General features: G+C 52.3%; 1 protein-coding gene across 1 annotated transcript in view; it reads right to left on the bottom strand.

Moving 5' to 3' along the window:
* Positions 1 to 594: 594 nt before the first annotated feature.
* KCNK9 (potassium two pore domain channel subfamily K member 9) overlaps positions 595 to 15,083 on the bottom strand; it is a 59,532-nt gene continuing 45,043 nt past the window's right edge. The window contains exon 2 of the mRNA XM_045560904.1: positions 595 to 1,466. Coding sequence (XP_045416860.1) covers positions 595 to 1,466 — 872 coding nt within the window. The remainder of the gene's footprint in view (positions 1,467 to 15,083) is intronic.

Genomic DNA, 15,083 nt, shown 5'->3' with positions numbered 1-15,083 from the left:
ATGCTTGATTGGGCACGATGATAAATCAAAAACCTCGTGGGTTTTTTGTTTCGTTTGGAAGCAGCCAAAAGCAGGCTATGGCAAAATTGTTACGGGAAAAATACCTGATACTTCCCATTTTGTCACATTACGCACACATACTCACACCATACACAGTCACCCAGTCCTTGGGGAGAAAGGAGTCAGGTCAGAGACCCCACTACGGGTGGGCAATCGAAGACTCTCAGCCTGGTGTGCAACTCTGGGTTGGGTCTCCTCTCAGCTGTCTCCGTGGTCTCAGTCTCACACCTGTCTTGGGAAGGCCACCCTGGAGATAGGGCAGGTCAGGGGAGAAATATAAGGCATACTCTGCTGGGAAGGGGAAGAAATCCATGCCTCGTGATCAGATTTGAGTTTCAGAGGAGGATGGGCCTTTTATTTTCCCTTGGGCCTGGTCTGTCTGGGTAGAAAGGTGGAGAGAAAATGAGACCAAGAGACCAAGAAACGAGAGAACGTAATGATGACGATAATAATAAATAAATAAGAAAAGACGAGTTGGACCAATGGAACTTAATGTTAACTATGAAGAATGACTTTCCTGTTTCCCTCCCATACTTAAATCGACCTCCGACGTCTCATCAGCCTGTGGTGGTCGGCAAAGCTCTGGAACCCAGGAGAGACGGAGCTAAGAGGAGACGGAAAGAAGCTGCTCCTTAATGCGCTTGGTGAGATCTCCTCGATCCTGGAAGAGATGGACGGGGCGGGCCTGGCCCTGGCGGCGGCGGTGGCGGCGGCGGCTTCCTGCTCTGCCTCCGCCTCACAGGGGTCAATACCGTCCAGGTGCGACTGGTAGCACGTGCAGGGGCACAGAGACAGCAGCTCCACGAGGTCCAGCCAGTACCTGCGCCAGCTCGGCTGGTCGTCCTCGGGGACGTCGACGACCGTGCTGTCGCGGTTGCGGTTTCGGTTTCTGCACCGGAACCCAACCTCCTCAAGGGCGCGCCGCTGCTCCTCCTCGCTGTTCATGGTCAGGAAGCGGAGGACCACCAGGTTGAGGAAGGCTCCGATGACTGTCAGCCCTACCAGTATATACATGAAGCTAAAGGCCACATAGACTGGCTTCTTCTGCAGCGCCCCCTTGCTTTGCAGGGCCACGTAATCCCCGAAGCCGATGGTCGTCAAGGTGATGAAACAGTAGTAGTAGGCGTGGAAGAAGCTCCAGTCTTCGCACTGGGAGAAGGCGGCGGCCCCGATGCACAGTGTTCCCATGCAGGAGAAGAAGCCCACGGTGACCATGTTCTCCATCGACACGTCGGTGTTGCGCAGGCCGCAGACCTTCTTAAGACGCTTCAGCAGGTAGCGCACGCAGGTGTTCATGCGCTCGCCCAGGCTCTGGAACATGACCAGGGTCAGCGGGATGCCAAGCACAGCGTAGAACATGCAGAAGGCCTTGCCAGCGTCGGTACCGGGAGCAGCGTGACCGTAACCTGGGGAGGGACGAGAAGAACAGGAAGAAGGAGTGAGGAGAGAAGGCTCTTGGGGTTGGGGGCATGGGGTTCTCCTGGAGGGAGAACCAATTTAAAAAAAAAAAAATCACATGAGGGTTGGGGCAGAAAGGGGGCCATGGCCATTGCAGTAAGGAGGCCTTGGGTTGTGCTGTGACCTGAGAGGAAGGAGAGAACAAGGGAGAACCAATCAAATATCACTTGGGATTTGGCATCAAGGAGTTTTGATGGCATTCCACTGTTGTCTTAGAGTAATAAAGGTTTCAAAAAGAAAACATTTATTACTGTGGAACCAAGCTCAAGAGAGAAAATTATTTTATGCCCACCGTGGACTGACATTAAGAGTCAAAAAATTCTAACTGCTGTATATCTGGCACTGAGCTGAATCCTTTTATGTACATCAACTCATTCTACCTTCATCATCCTATAAAGCAGACATCGTGATTCCAATACCACCGACCAGAAAACTAAACTAGTTATTTAACAGCAGGTTTGATTTCTTCAGAGTTGGGATTTGAGCCCAGAGTTTTCAGCCACCAAGAAGCATGGGTCTCAAAAGCAGAGACTTGGAATCAAGAGAGGTGATGGTGGAGAGAGAGAAATTCCTGCCCTTGCAGCATTTATATCTGTTCCGTTCACTGTTGTATAACCTGGACCTAGAAAGTAAAATACTTCTTTAATAAAGAAACAAATTTGTACCACTATATGAATGTAAACTTGATAAAGAAGAAACAATCCTTGAAGACTATATGTAATATGTAAATATTTCTGAAATACTTGATGCAATTTTTTTTGAGACAGTCTCACTCTGTTGCCCCAGGTGGAGTGCAGTGTTGTCATCACAGCTCACTGCAACCTCCAACTCCCGAGCTCAAGCAACTCTCCTGCCTCAGCCTCCCGGAGTTCTGCAATTACAGATGTGAGCCATGGCACCAGGCTGATACAATGTCAAGCCTGTATTTCATCATATTCAAAATGAGGACTAAGGAGCTGGAAAGGTGGAGTTGCTTTCAGGGTCACCCAGGTGGTTAGGGATGATGTTGGAAACAGGATAGAGTGTGCCCAGTGTGGCAGAAGGCCCACAGGATTCAGTAGGTTCAAGTTCTGGGACTAATATTGCCCAGAAAAACTTGGATGATGGACAATATTTGGACAGAAAATTTAGAGGATGAACCTTGTCTTCCAACACCTGAAACCCTGTCCCATCAAGAAAGGCTTCACGAATGTGACCCCAAACCACATGCTCATGGTCACAATCAGTTGCATTACCTTGGGCCCTAGACAACTTCTCCCAACCCAGGTTTTTTATCTGTCATATGCAATAATAGTTCCCAGGTGGGGTTGTTGTGTGAATCTACTGAGAGCAGACCTCAAGACTTCTACCCCTACCTGCAGGAAGCCCCCCTGACTGCTGTAGTCTACACTTCTCTGCCAGGGTTCAGTCTGCCTATGTCTTTCCCTTAGTATGACTATGTGCCAAGACCCACTTGCCCCATATCTCACTAGAGAAGTGACATCACATGTTTGCCTGTAGAAGGTCACCTCCTCACCCTCTCTGGTCCTCAATCCCACTACCCTAGCCCTCACTGAGCTCTGGCTCCTCAGAAACCCCTTAGTCCTTACAAGAAGAAAAATGACAACATTGGAGTCATGCCAGGAAGGATAGAATAGGGAGATAGATCTGTTGTGCTCCCTTTTCTGTGGATGAAAATCCAATCTGAAACCAAAGACTGCATGTTCTCACTTATAAGTGGGATCTATGCATGGTCATACAGAGTGACTTAATGGACATTGAGACTTGAGAGGGGAGAGGAAATATGGGATAAATCTGGGTACAATATACACTATTCAGGTGATGAGTATAGTTAAAGCCTTGACTTCTCCACTATGCAATTCATCTATGTAACAAAAAACCACTTGTACCCCCTAAATCTACTTAAAGACTATCCAATCTGAAAAATAAAGCCTTGGGGGGATACATGAGACAATATCAAAAGACATCCCATAAGGAAAGGAAAAAGCAAATGAGACAAGAAAATAGAAGAAATGATGGCTAAAATTAACAAAATTCGGTGAAAGACACAAATTTACAGATTCAAGAAGCTCAGAAGGACAAACACAAAACTACAGCCCACAGAGAAACAACACATCACATACAGGGGAACAACAACACTGCTGCCTTCTAATCCTAAACAATGGATGCCAGGAAACAGTGGGATCATATCTTTGAATAGCTAAAAGGAAAGAATAGTAACCTAGAATTCTAGATCCAGAGAAACCATCCTTCAAGAATGAAGACGAAGACATTTTCAGGTTAAATAAAACTAGGAGAATTCATTACCAGCAGATCTGTACAACACCATTACTGAAGGGAGTTCTGCCTGGGGGCAAGGCTACCAGATGGAAACTGGGGTCTTCAGCAAAGAGCATGTACACAGGCAGGGTAAATATAAAAGATGCAGGAGTGGGACTCCCACTCCATCATTGTAGGGCTCACCTGTGGAACTGATACAGAAGCCAGATGGATGTTAGAGGATAACAGTAGATTGGTGGAAACTTAATAGTAATACTGACAGTTCTGGATATATTTACTGAAGGAAATCGGCATTTTCTGGGTCAAAAACGGCATACCACGTGGCAGGTTTTCCCATACCGGCACATACATTTCCATCACAGTGTCTACAGATTGTAGAAGATACAGTGGAGAACATAAAATACACATTCTGGTCATACATGAAGGGAAGGGAACTGCTAAGCCACTCCCATGAGAAGAATGGGGTACAAATCTGATACTCCCACAGCACCTGAATGACAACGGGGGTCCCACAGGACGACTTCTTTGAATGAATGTAGCTTAGGCCTCCCGGGTTGGCAGATGCATTCATCTGCTCAGCAGGCCCCAGGGAGCCAGGCCCAGTGCTGCCCCCACAGCAGCCGCACCCCAAACACCATCTTCCCTGAGATTCCAGGACACCCAGAGGGAGCTATCCTGAGTCACCTGGCAGTCAGTTTCACTTGATTACCTATCCCAGCTTCACTGGCCCTGCCCAGCCCTCCTGTCACAGGACTTGTCACCCCCAACCTCCCGCCAGTGGTGTTTGCTGAGCACCGGTGGCCTGCCTAGAATGATCCCAGTGGGAGGCGGCTAGGTGGGGACCCCACCCCACAGGGCTAGTGCTGGGGCTGACAAGGACACCGCTTTCAAATCAAGTGCCCATGTGGGGCTTCAGCCAACAATGTCTAGACATGAGGGACTGAGAGCCTGCTTGCCTCACTTTGCACCTCCTTCCCACCCCAAAGCTGGGGCTGGGCTCCCGGGGCAGTACCACCCAGGCTGCACATCTCACTCTCTGACAGACCCTGATTGGCCCCACTGGGCACTCACAGCCAAGGCCACCTTGGGCCAGACCCTGAGCTCTCCAGGAGGGCAGAACCCACCCTGGACTCAGCTCTGCATAAGGCAGCTCTCAGTGTCAGAGAGACATCCCACTGTGCACATGGGTCCCATTTCCCCAGGCCTGCCTGAGTGTCCCAGCCACTCCTGAGACCCCAAAGGTGCTGGGGGCAGCTTCGCCCAAGACACTCATCAACCAGCCTGATTTTTCAGGGCCCCTTTAATACACTTAACAGGTCTCTTTGATCTGTCCTGGGAGAGGCTTTGCAGAGAAGGGGCCTTCATCTCTCTGCTGCAGCTGGCTAACAAAACAAAATGAATAGGCTCCGTCTTCCCTGAGGGAAAAGAGGGACAGGATAATAAAACTAATCATTTCTGTCAGGTCTGGGGCTCCCTGAAGAGCCAGCTGTGCCTGGAAGGCAGCGCTCAACTTGCAAGATGCCTCCGCTCCCCACTGGCTCCTGTGAGATTTCCCAGAAGCGTCATAGCCACCAGGTATGAGAAGCTTCCCAACCCGGCTCCTGTTCTGAGCAGTATTTCATTTAAAGACACCATGTGCATCCCATGGGCTGTCTCCACTGGAAAAAAGGTAAGTAAGGCAGCCTGGGCAGGGTGGATTGCAGACCGGCCCTAATGTTCCAGAACTGTCTGTGGTTCCCTCCTGTCTCCTGGCAATCTAGGCCCATCAACACCTGGCCATTTCAGTTTGCAGAGCCTCCACCCTCTGTTGTGGAGTGCACTGGGGAACAAGGTGGGGGCCCTGTGCCTTTCTGCTGCTGCACCCAGCCCTTCTACTTGAGGACACCCTGACCATCACCCCACTCATTTTTAAGGCCAGCTCAAAAAGCACCCCTCTAGGGCCTGCCCTCATCCCTCAGCCAGATGCCATCAAACTGAGCTTTGAATTCCCACCACAACACAGGAGAATGGACACTGGCCACTGGTGTCAGGTCAATCTGGGTTTGGCCCTGGCTCTCCCACCTTGGGGACTGAATGGCCACCACCCTTGTCATTCCTCTTCCTTCCCTTCTGTCATGCTCACTGGGATGCAGACCTCCCACGGAGCCTGGGCTTCTCCATGAGCTGAGGCATCTGTCATGGCCAAGTGTTGGGTGAGGGGTGGTCACAGCTGTCTCCCCCCAGCTGCCCAGGGGCAGACTCCCCAGCACAGGGAAGGAGAAGACCATGCATGTACTTGAGCATAGAAATTTGCTGCTGGAAAACAGTGAAATATTTATAAAGGACATACAAGGTTTTGTGTTGGCAGGAATTAAAATAGGCGCAAATCCCATCAAAGGATGACGCAGGTGGCTCTGAGAAGGGCATGCTGGAGACACGAGCCGCCTTCCCCCGGTGGCCCCTGGCTGGCGCCCCGCTGGATCCTGCAGCAACCATCCCACTCACCCTCCCACGCGCACTGGCCCTGCTCAAGCCCTCGAATGAGCTCGGGATGATTAAGACCCAGGTGGCTGCAAACACCAGAAGAAAAGTGATTCATAGGCCCCGTAGATGGGAGAGGTTGGGAAGAAGGGACTTTTAGGAGGCTCCTGGGAAGGAAATCAGCAGGTCCCAAGGTCTGAATCCAGCTCTGTCTCCCACTTACCAACCATAACCTTGGGCAAGCAAGCCCCCTTAGGTTCTCTAAGCCTTGACTATTTCTATCAATATGAAATGAGGCAGTCTCTTCCAGTTACACAGCACTTTACAGTTTACAAAACTCTTAGATTCATTCTTGTGTCAGTAAGGGATACCAGTTGTTGTGGCTGCCCTGTGTTGTCATCACCCTTTTTGCAGGACAACAGACCCCAATTTCTACTGGGTACCACCCCAGGGCCGAGGTCTCCCATTCAGTCCAACTGGGGACTGTGCTTCCAATGGGCTCTGATTGAGTCACGAGCCAACCCCTGAACCCAGGGACGCTTTTGCCCTTTCCTGCCAGACTGGAGGGTGCCGGGGTGTGAGGTCCGGAGCCACTGTAGTCATTTCTATACCATGAGGACAAGCCCAACCACAGAGGAGAACATCCCTGATTCTCAGAGATGTGGAGCCATATGGAAGATGGTGCTTGTCCTAGAGTCAGCCCCTACTCAGACAGTCCCATCTGCCCCTCTGATAAATCTTGTAGCCTCAGCCAGTGTTTTGATTGCAAGTGATTAGCATGCAACCTAGAGCATGTCCTAATACCTTAGCATGACTACAAATAATGAATAACAGCTTTGTTAACAAAGCACTGTGCAATTCACACTTCCCTGTATCTCAGCTTAGAAGCTGCCTCAGATCTGTCCAGGAGAGAGGGGCTGGGGTGGTGACCAGGGCTCCGGGCAGGCAAGGGCCAGCAGGAAGCCAGGTCCTCTCCCACAGCAGCTGTTCTCCATCCCAGCACCCAGGGTGACTCAATTTCTGAGTTTTAAAGAGAAGCTGGAAATATGGATTTTTAAATTGTGCTATCTAATTAGGGTCTAATTAAACATTCTAAAACATGGCACAGGCCAAACAAAATAAGACAAAACAAACCATCTGTTTGTCAAAACAGAGGTCACACATGCTCCAGAAATGGTGAAAAGGGAGAAGAGAGAGAACAACAGAGGAGACGTGACATGGGAGGGGAGTCAGTGGGACACCCACAAATGCCTTGGCTCCCGTCCTGCTCACATAGGCTACGGGGGCGCGATCCCCAGTTGGCTCCATTTCACAGGTGCACAGAGGCAGTAAGAACGGCGTCACACGCAGAAGTGCTGCCCCCTGGGCTGAGGGTAGGCCAGGCCCTGCCCTGTAGAGGGGGCCAGGGAACACCACACCCCGGCAACCAAGTCATGCTGGGGAGTCCAAGGCCCCTTCCCACACTCCCCACAGGGAACCCGACCCCACAGCACCTGGGACCCCCTTCCACAGATGAGAACACGGAGGGTCTCTGTCCTGGACCCTTGCTCACACCACGGAGGCAGGGCATGCCACTCACCCTCTGCGTCCACCCAGGAACTGGGATTCCAAGTCCCAAGCTCTTAGCTGTGCTCGGAGCCGACAGAGGCCCTAGGGACTTGCTTATTTACAGGTTTGGCACTCTGTTCCCTAAAGGAAAGTCTGGCAGATTTGGTGTTTTATTTAATGAGAGCAATTTCCTCACATGATTTATTATTAATTTCCAGAAAGAACTTCAGTTCCCTTTTGGCTTTCCTTCATTTTATGTCTTAAGGGGGAAACAGACTAAGTATTTAATTTATTTTTTTAAAGACACAAGCTTGCAAAGCACAAATTTCCAAAAACACCCAATGACAGGCCTTTCTCCTCTCTTGTTCTGTGTAGGGCCTTAGGTGAGGAATCCCCCTGGGGAGAGCCCTAATGTCCCTCCCCACACTCACACTGCCCACTTGGCACCCACCCCTCAGGCTGCACTGAGCGAACATCTCAACCCCTGGGTTGCTCATGGTTGTCACTCACCGGGAACCTCTGGAGGCCCAGTGGGCACCAACACCAGGTCCTTCTCTTTGTTAGAAGGAGCCAGTGGGGATTAAATGAAGCATCATCATCCCCACTTTATGGATGGGGAAACTGAGCCTTGGCAGCCCTCGATGCGCATCAGTTGCCACAGTTACGTGCGATTACCCTTTAGTTCCCAAGGTGACCCTGTCAGGCTCATGGGGATGCCACCGTGTGCGAGGGGAGGTAGAGCCTGTGCAGCTTGCCCCGAACTATTCTCGACTCTTAGCTCATACCCAAGTAATAAATACCTTCTGAAATCATTTTGAGCAACCCCACACCTGGGTATTTACCTATCATAACAAGTACTTGTAGACACACGTTCATGGCAGCATTATCCACAGTGGCCAAAAGCCACAAACAACCCGAATGTCCTTCAGTGGGTGGACAGAGGAACAAACGGGGTCTGCCCATGTGACGGCATGTTTCAGCCTTAAAGAAGAATGAAGGCCTGACACATGGCACGCCACGCATGAACCCTGACAGCGTTATTCTACATGTATCAGCTCCAGCTGCCACCACAAGATGCCACAGACTGGGTGGCTTCAAGAAGAGATGGCGATTCTTCCCACAGTTCTGGAGTCCAGAACTCCACCATCAAGGTGCAGCTGCATATTCGGGTTCTGGAGGACCCCCCCTCCCGACGTGCAGGTAGCCATTTTGCTGCCCTGTCCCCAGCATGGTGCATGGACAGAGACAGCTCCAGTGGCCCTTCCTCCCCTTGTAAAGCCCCCAGCCCTACTGGATTAGGGCTCTGTCCTAGTGACCTCATTTATTCTCGATTACCTCCGTACAGGCCCTGTCTCTAAACACAGTCCCATTGGGAGTTAGGACTTCAAGGTATGAATCTGAGGAGCGGGGGGGGGGGGGGGGGGGGGGGGGTGGAGACACAGTTTAGTCCACAACACCACAACACCAAGTGAAAGAAGCCAGTCATGAAAGAACAATTGTTGTAGGATCCCACGATGCCCAGAACAGGGATCTACAGGAACAGAAAGCAGATCAGCAGTGGCCTAGGGGCTGGGGGCAGAGGGCAACAGGGAAGGACTGTGACAGGGTATAGGTTTCCCTTGGGGAGGATGAAAATGTCTTGGAGCTCAGCAGGACTGGTTGTTACACATGTGACTGTACTAGATGCCACTGAACCGCATACTTTGGATTTTGTTATATGAATTTTGCCTCAACCAAAATGAAAACATTGCCTAAAGCCTAACTCTTAAGCCTCGCCTGGAAGGCTGAGGGAGTAGTGGGGGAGCAGCTTTGTGGAGTCCTGGAAAGATAGTGTCCTCTCACAAGGCTTAGAGGCTTGGAAGGCTCTGCAGAAGCCTGGCCCCCTGTCTTCTTGCTGGGAGGAGGAGGGACTAGCACCAGCCCTTCTCCCCATTCCTCTCAGAGGCCGCTCCCAGCCACACCAGCCTCCGGGCTACAGCCACCCAGACATGAGCCCCTGGTGACAGCAGGCCCCAAAGTGTGGCTTTGAGAGCACAGCTTGGACCACAGCAGGTGAGGGAGACACTGAGAAGGCCTGCATCTACCCAGAGGCCACACAACCCTGACCTGGGGGGGCCGTCGCCTGACCTGAGCACCAGACAGACTCAGGGTGCGAGGAGGGGGACATGGTCAAGGCACCCCCTTCCCAGGCCTGCCAAGATCCTGAGCTAGGAATCACAGAAGGATGCCATTACGTCCCTCGGAAGGGCCTGGAGGTCAGCTATGCACCAAATAAGTTTGCTTCTGAAAGAGACTCACAGAAAACGTTGCCAGGGAAGAACAGCAATGACGGTAAAAGCCCCTGGCCTTCGTGGTTTCCAGGCCGCTCACCAGAAGGGACTCAGGACCGGCCACTGCAGGTGCAAGGTTGCCCTCTGGTGGGCGCTCTGACCACTGCAGAAACGTGGATTTGGGAGCAAGGACCACCTGTGTCCGCAGGGGACAGCAGCCAGAACCCAGGAGTCCTAGACCACAGTCTCCCATCCCTGAGGGTGTGTCACGCGGTGAGTTTTTTCCCCAAAGCTACCCCCAATCAATTGCATTTTAGCGTTGACAATATATAATAAATAATAATAATGACCACCTGATACTGAGTGCATGCAGGTGCCAGGAACTGAGCTAAGATACTGTGTACTCCTTCACTCCTGGGGGGGTGGGCGGTGCCCTCTGCAAGGTAAGTGGTAATTTCTCTGTAGCATGGGTGAGAAAACGCCCTGCCCTGCATCCTTGAGCAAAATATCTTTCCAAGCCCCCAAGTCAGGTCCAAGTCACTGCTCTCAGCTGTCCCACGTGGCAGGTGTGGTGCCCACAGCTTCCCACAGGTCATGGCACTAGAGGGGAGCCCGAGTTTCCCATCTGGCTGCCTCCCTCCCTTTTCAGTAAAATCTCCTCTGTCTCTTCCAGTTTACTCCCCTGCCTCCCTCACCAGTAAGTAATTCCTCTCCCATGCCCACCCCCAAAATACTACAAAAAAATGTAGGAAAAAATATAAAATTTGGCTGACTTTTAAAAAAACTATGGGAGAATAAGAAAATTTAAAACCTAGCTAGGCCCTAAGACCCACTCATTAAGTAATAATTAAGTACATTTTGTTTTAAAGAAGTAAGACCAAGTCAACAATGTTAAATCTCAGGCTTTGTTTCTGTTGGGTTCTCTCTCAGGAGCAAGTCACACCAGAAGATCCACCAGGTCAGAAGAGCCTCGAATGCCCAGTTACTCAAGCTCCAAGTTCTGGCCAGACCCGACCACGGCACCATGGCCCCCAGGGCTTCGTTCAGACTGTTCCTGCCCCTGCACAGGACAGGCCACTCCCCTCTCTCTGGCCACCTTCTGCAGGAAGGTTCTCTCCTCTGCATTCCCAAAGGAGCTCTGCGCACACAGGATCCAAGTGCCATGGAGTCTGTGCATCCCTCACCTGTGAAGAAATGAGCATGAGGCAGCCCGTGGGTGAGCCGGGGCAGAAGCCAAGGTTGCGTTTGTGACTCCTAAGGCATCTCTTCCCAAACTTGGACACCCCGCAAGATGGAGTCGCCTGGGGTCTTGCTGCAATGCAGGTTCTGCATCAGGGGGCCTGGGACTCTGCATTCCTAACAAGCGTCTTGGTGATGCATGGCCCCAGGGACCTCACAGATGCAGGGGAGGGGGCTGAGGAGAAGCAGGGGTGGGGGAGAGTGTGCGGCCTCGCTCTAAGCACATTCCAGCGGTTATAACTGAACCCACTTCGTATTCACAGCAGCGTCGGCCCACACCGGAGCTGGGGGGCAGCAAACTCGCTCCCAGGGCCTCTCGCTCTGAGGACGCTCATTTAGTCAAGACGCAACAGAAGCAGGTGGGTTCTGGCAGAGACTGTCAGTGTCCACCTGCACACATGACCCCTCCTGCGCCTGGACACACAGCTGGGCCACACGGTCCCTTCAAGTAGGGTGGCCATGTGACTCAGTGCTGGCCAGAGGGGGTCCAGGCCAGCTCAGACCCGCCTCCTGATTTTGTCTCTCTTTGCCCCTCTCTCTCACCCTCTCCCCATGTCTATCTCTCTCCCCCAGTAAAGATGGAGAAGCCTCAGCCTAAGGGACCCTCGAGCTGTCAGGAGCCTGGGTCCTGAGTGTGTGGAACAGAGCCCCACTGATGCACAGCAGCTGTGACATCAGAGAAAGAACAACCAGTACTGTATTCAGCCAGTGACATACCTGCTAGGCACCTAGCTCGTAACAAGGACTAAATAAGATGATTATTTACCAGCATAGAAACTGACCTCTAAGAGCAAATAGGTACAGACAGGACCCACCCTGATGTTCATCTTACTATTCAACAAAACCCCAAGGAGAGCCCCTCACTTTGGTGCAGAGAGGGCCAGTTCCCAAAACCCTTGGGTACCCCATTCTCACATCGCAGGCCGTTGGCTGGCAGTGGGGGGACAGTCATGTCCACTTTACAGGTAAGAAAACAGGCTCAGGGACACGATTAGCTGTGGGCTTGGCCCACGTGGCTAGTGGCTGTGACTGCCGGGCGCAGCCTATTATAGATGCTGACAGACCACACGCCACACACACACACGCACACACACACACACACACGCAGAGACATCATACAGATACGCACTCAAACACAGACACACACACATACCTGTGCCTGAGATACTCTGTTGGAATGTACTAGAAAAGAAGATAAAGCTGAAGAATATCGGAAGGCCCACTCACTCCTTGCCTGATCATTAACGGTAGACACGCAATAAATGTGAGTGTCTGTAAAAAGCTTAGAATGAGGTTTGACACATGCTCGTTCTGTCCTCGGCTTCCTTTTGGCCAGACAAGGATAATAATAAGGACCTTCTGGAACTGTGAGGATTAAATGATTTCAGCCAAGTCCCTCGCCCCAGGACATGCACTAATATGTGGACAATCCTCGAGTGCTACGAAAGTCCCCCGTGCCGACCTGCAGCCGGCACCTGCAGGCACACTCACTGACACACACACACGGCCCGGCGCCCCGGCTCTCCCAGACCCTTCCTTACGTAACAGCAACCTGAGGTGCCTCCGAGTCTGCAGCGCGGAGTGGAAAAACCCAGGCTGAGAGGCAGACCAGCTCGGCCTGACCTCGGTCTGTCTGGCTTCAGCACCTGTGCCCTGGCCTCCCATCCTAGATGGCCAAATAAACACAGTCCCTTCCCCCAAGGCTTGCTGTGAACCTTAAGAAGACGACAGACAGGAAGCAAGGAGTGCAGGCCTGCATGATAGCCCTGGACCCCACTGGTCTTTGATTTGGCCTTCAGGTTTCCAAGAAGCCCTGTAAATGCTGTCCATGAGCTCATCATAGGCATGAGATTTTGTTTCTTCTGCCTTCTGCCGTGGGGCCTTTGCATATGCTGTACTGGGCCTCAAACACTGGCACCCCTCCCCCAGCCCCACACCTCGCCTGCCGGTTCATTCCCTTGGTCCTCAGCCTCCGTGGACCCGCGGGGCTGAGTCAAGGGGCCCCTACTTCTTGGTTGCCATAGCCTGGTGGCTTTGGGGAACAGGTAAGTGCCAGTCTCAGGGAAGCAGGACCTCTTGGAGAGGTCAGAGGGAGGGTGGAGACCCTGATGAAGGGGGGAACATGCACCCACCTAAGGGGGCAGCCATCACGCAGACCCCGCCACTTCCTGCCTCAAGGGAGTGTGGCCAGGGAGACCTGACTTTCTTCTCCTCAGAAAGGCAGGCAGCTGGACGTGTCTGTGGATGGGTCCCGGTGTCCCTGCCATGTCAGCATGTCTTCCCAAGACTCTTGGCAGGGAGCCCTTGTGTCTAGGTGCCAGGGTCTGCCATCTGCCCTCCAGATCCACTGTCCCCAGCCCCCTAGGATGGCATCATTTCTGGAGATGCCCCCAGCCCCCTCCTCTCTGTAAAGTGCCCCTATGGAAGCCACCTGGATCATTTACCTTCAAGGAGCCTGCTCTGCCCCGCTGAGACCCCCGTCCTCCCCAGAGCAGCAGGATGCCTCAAGGGCAGCTCAGACTCTGATTTGTCTCCAGATCCTCAGGCCAAGCTTGACACATAGTAGGTAACTGTTTGACAAATGGCTGGACAAGCAGGTCTCCTGCCTGGTGTCATTCTCTGCTTCATTGAAACCAGAAGAAAATGGATCCTTGGGTGAAGCAGGCAGTAGGTAGACGATAAAGACATAAATTAGCCAAGGCACACAGGCCCTTCCCTGAGATTCTCAGTGAGGGTTGAGGACCCTCTCCTGGTGTTCGCAGGACTTGTATTTTGCAGAGAGCTTTCAGGGGCTCTGTCTAGGGAGTGTTAAAGGGGTGGGAACTGCCCACACAGATAGGCTGTGCCAGGTGCCTGGGGGCAGCCGCAGGCTGGTCTGCTTGGCCACCATCCAGAACACTCCCCTGCTGCAGACCCACTTGGTGAGCAGCCTGCGGGCAGGGCTAGCCCTGCCTGTCTTAGAGCACTGCGGAGCCTATTTCCCTCGCTGTCACGCCTATCCCTGGTGTCTGGTACACAGTAGGACCACAACAAAAATTATTAAACAAATGGATAAATGAACAAAGAGACACAACTAAGCACACAACAAATGCTAGCCATGTGCTGGTTACTGTTCTAAGCACCAAAGTACCTGTGGGAAGTCCGATTACCCATATTATAAACAAGGAAACTGAGGTCCATAGGTTAGTAACTAGCACAAAGTCACCACACTGGTAACACAGCAAAACATGGTTTCAAGCCCAGATTTGCCTTCCCCAAACCCCATCTCCCCGTCCCCCTTGCTGCCAGGGTGGGATCAGATTTTCTACACCTGACAAAGCAATGCTCGCTGTCCTAGGGTGAGGGTGGGAGCTGGGAGCCAAGCCCCCTCCCCACCTGGCCAGCAGCGGGGAGCAGGTGCAGGGCTAGGCCTTACAAAGGGGACCAGGGTAGAAAGGGGGACAGGTGACAAGAGGAAAGCTGAGGGCCCAACATCAGGGTCATAGCTCTCCAAGGGTGTACACCTGCCTGTGTATGAGCAGACCGTCACAGCCCAGGATGGCAGAGGACACCTCCTCCCCTCCTGTCCCGGGGTCGAAACGGTTATGTCTCATCCCTGCATTCCCAGTGCCTGGCACAGGTGGGTACCTTATCTCGGTCCTTCTTTCACTCAGCAGATAACTACTGAGCACCTGCCATGGGTCAGGCACCATGCTAGGCACTGGGGAGCCCAAGATAGTGATGACAACGATGACAATGATGCTGTGTATCCAGCACTGTTCTAAAAAC

The sequence above is a fragment of the Lemur catta genome, chromosome 9 (genome assembly GCF_020740605.2).
Source record: "Lemur catta isolate mLemCat1 chromosome 9, mLemCat1.pri, whole genome shotgun sequence".
NCBI lineage: Eukaryota > Metazoa > Chordata > Mammalia > Primates > Lemuridae > Lemur > Lemur catta.
The sequence above is the reverse complement of the archived record's forward strand: the minus strand, read 5'-3'. Positions and strand labels throughout refer to the sequence as shown.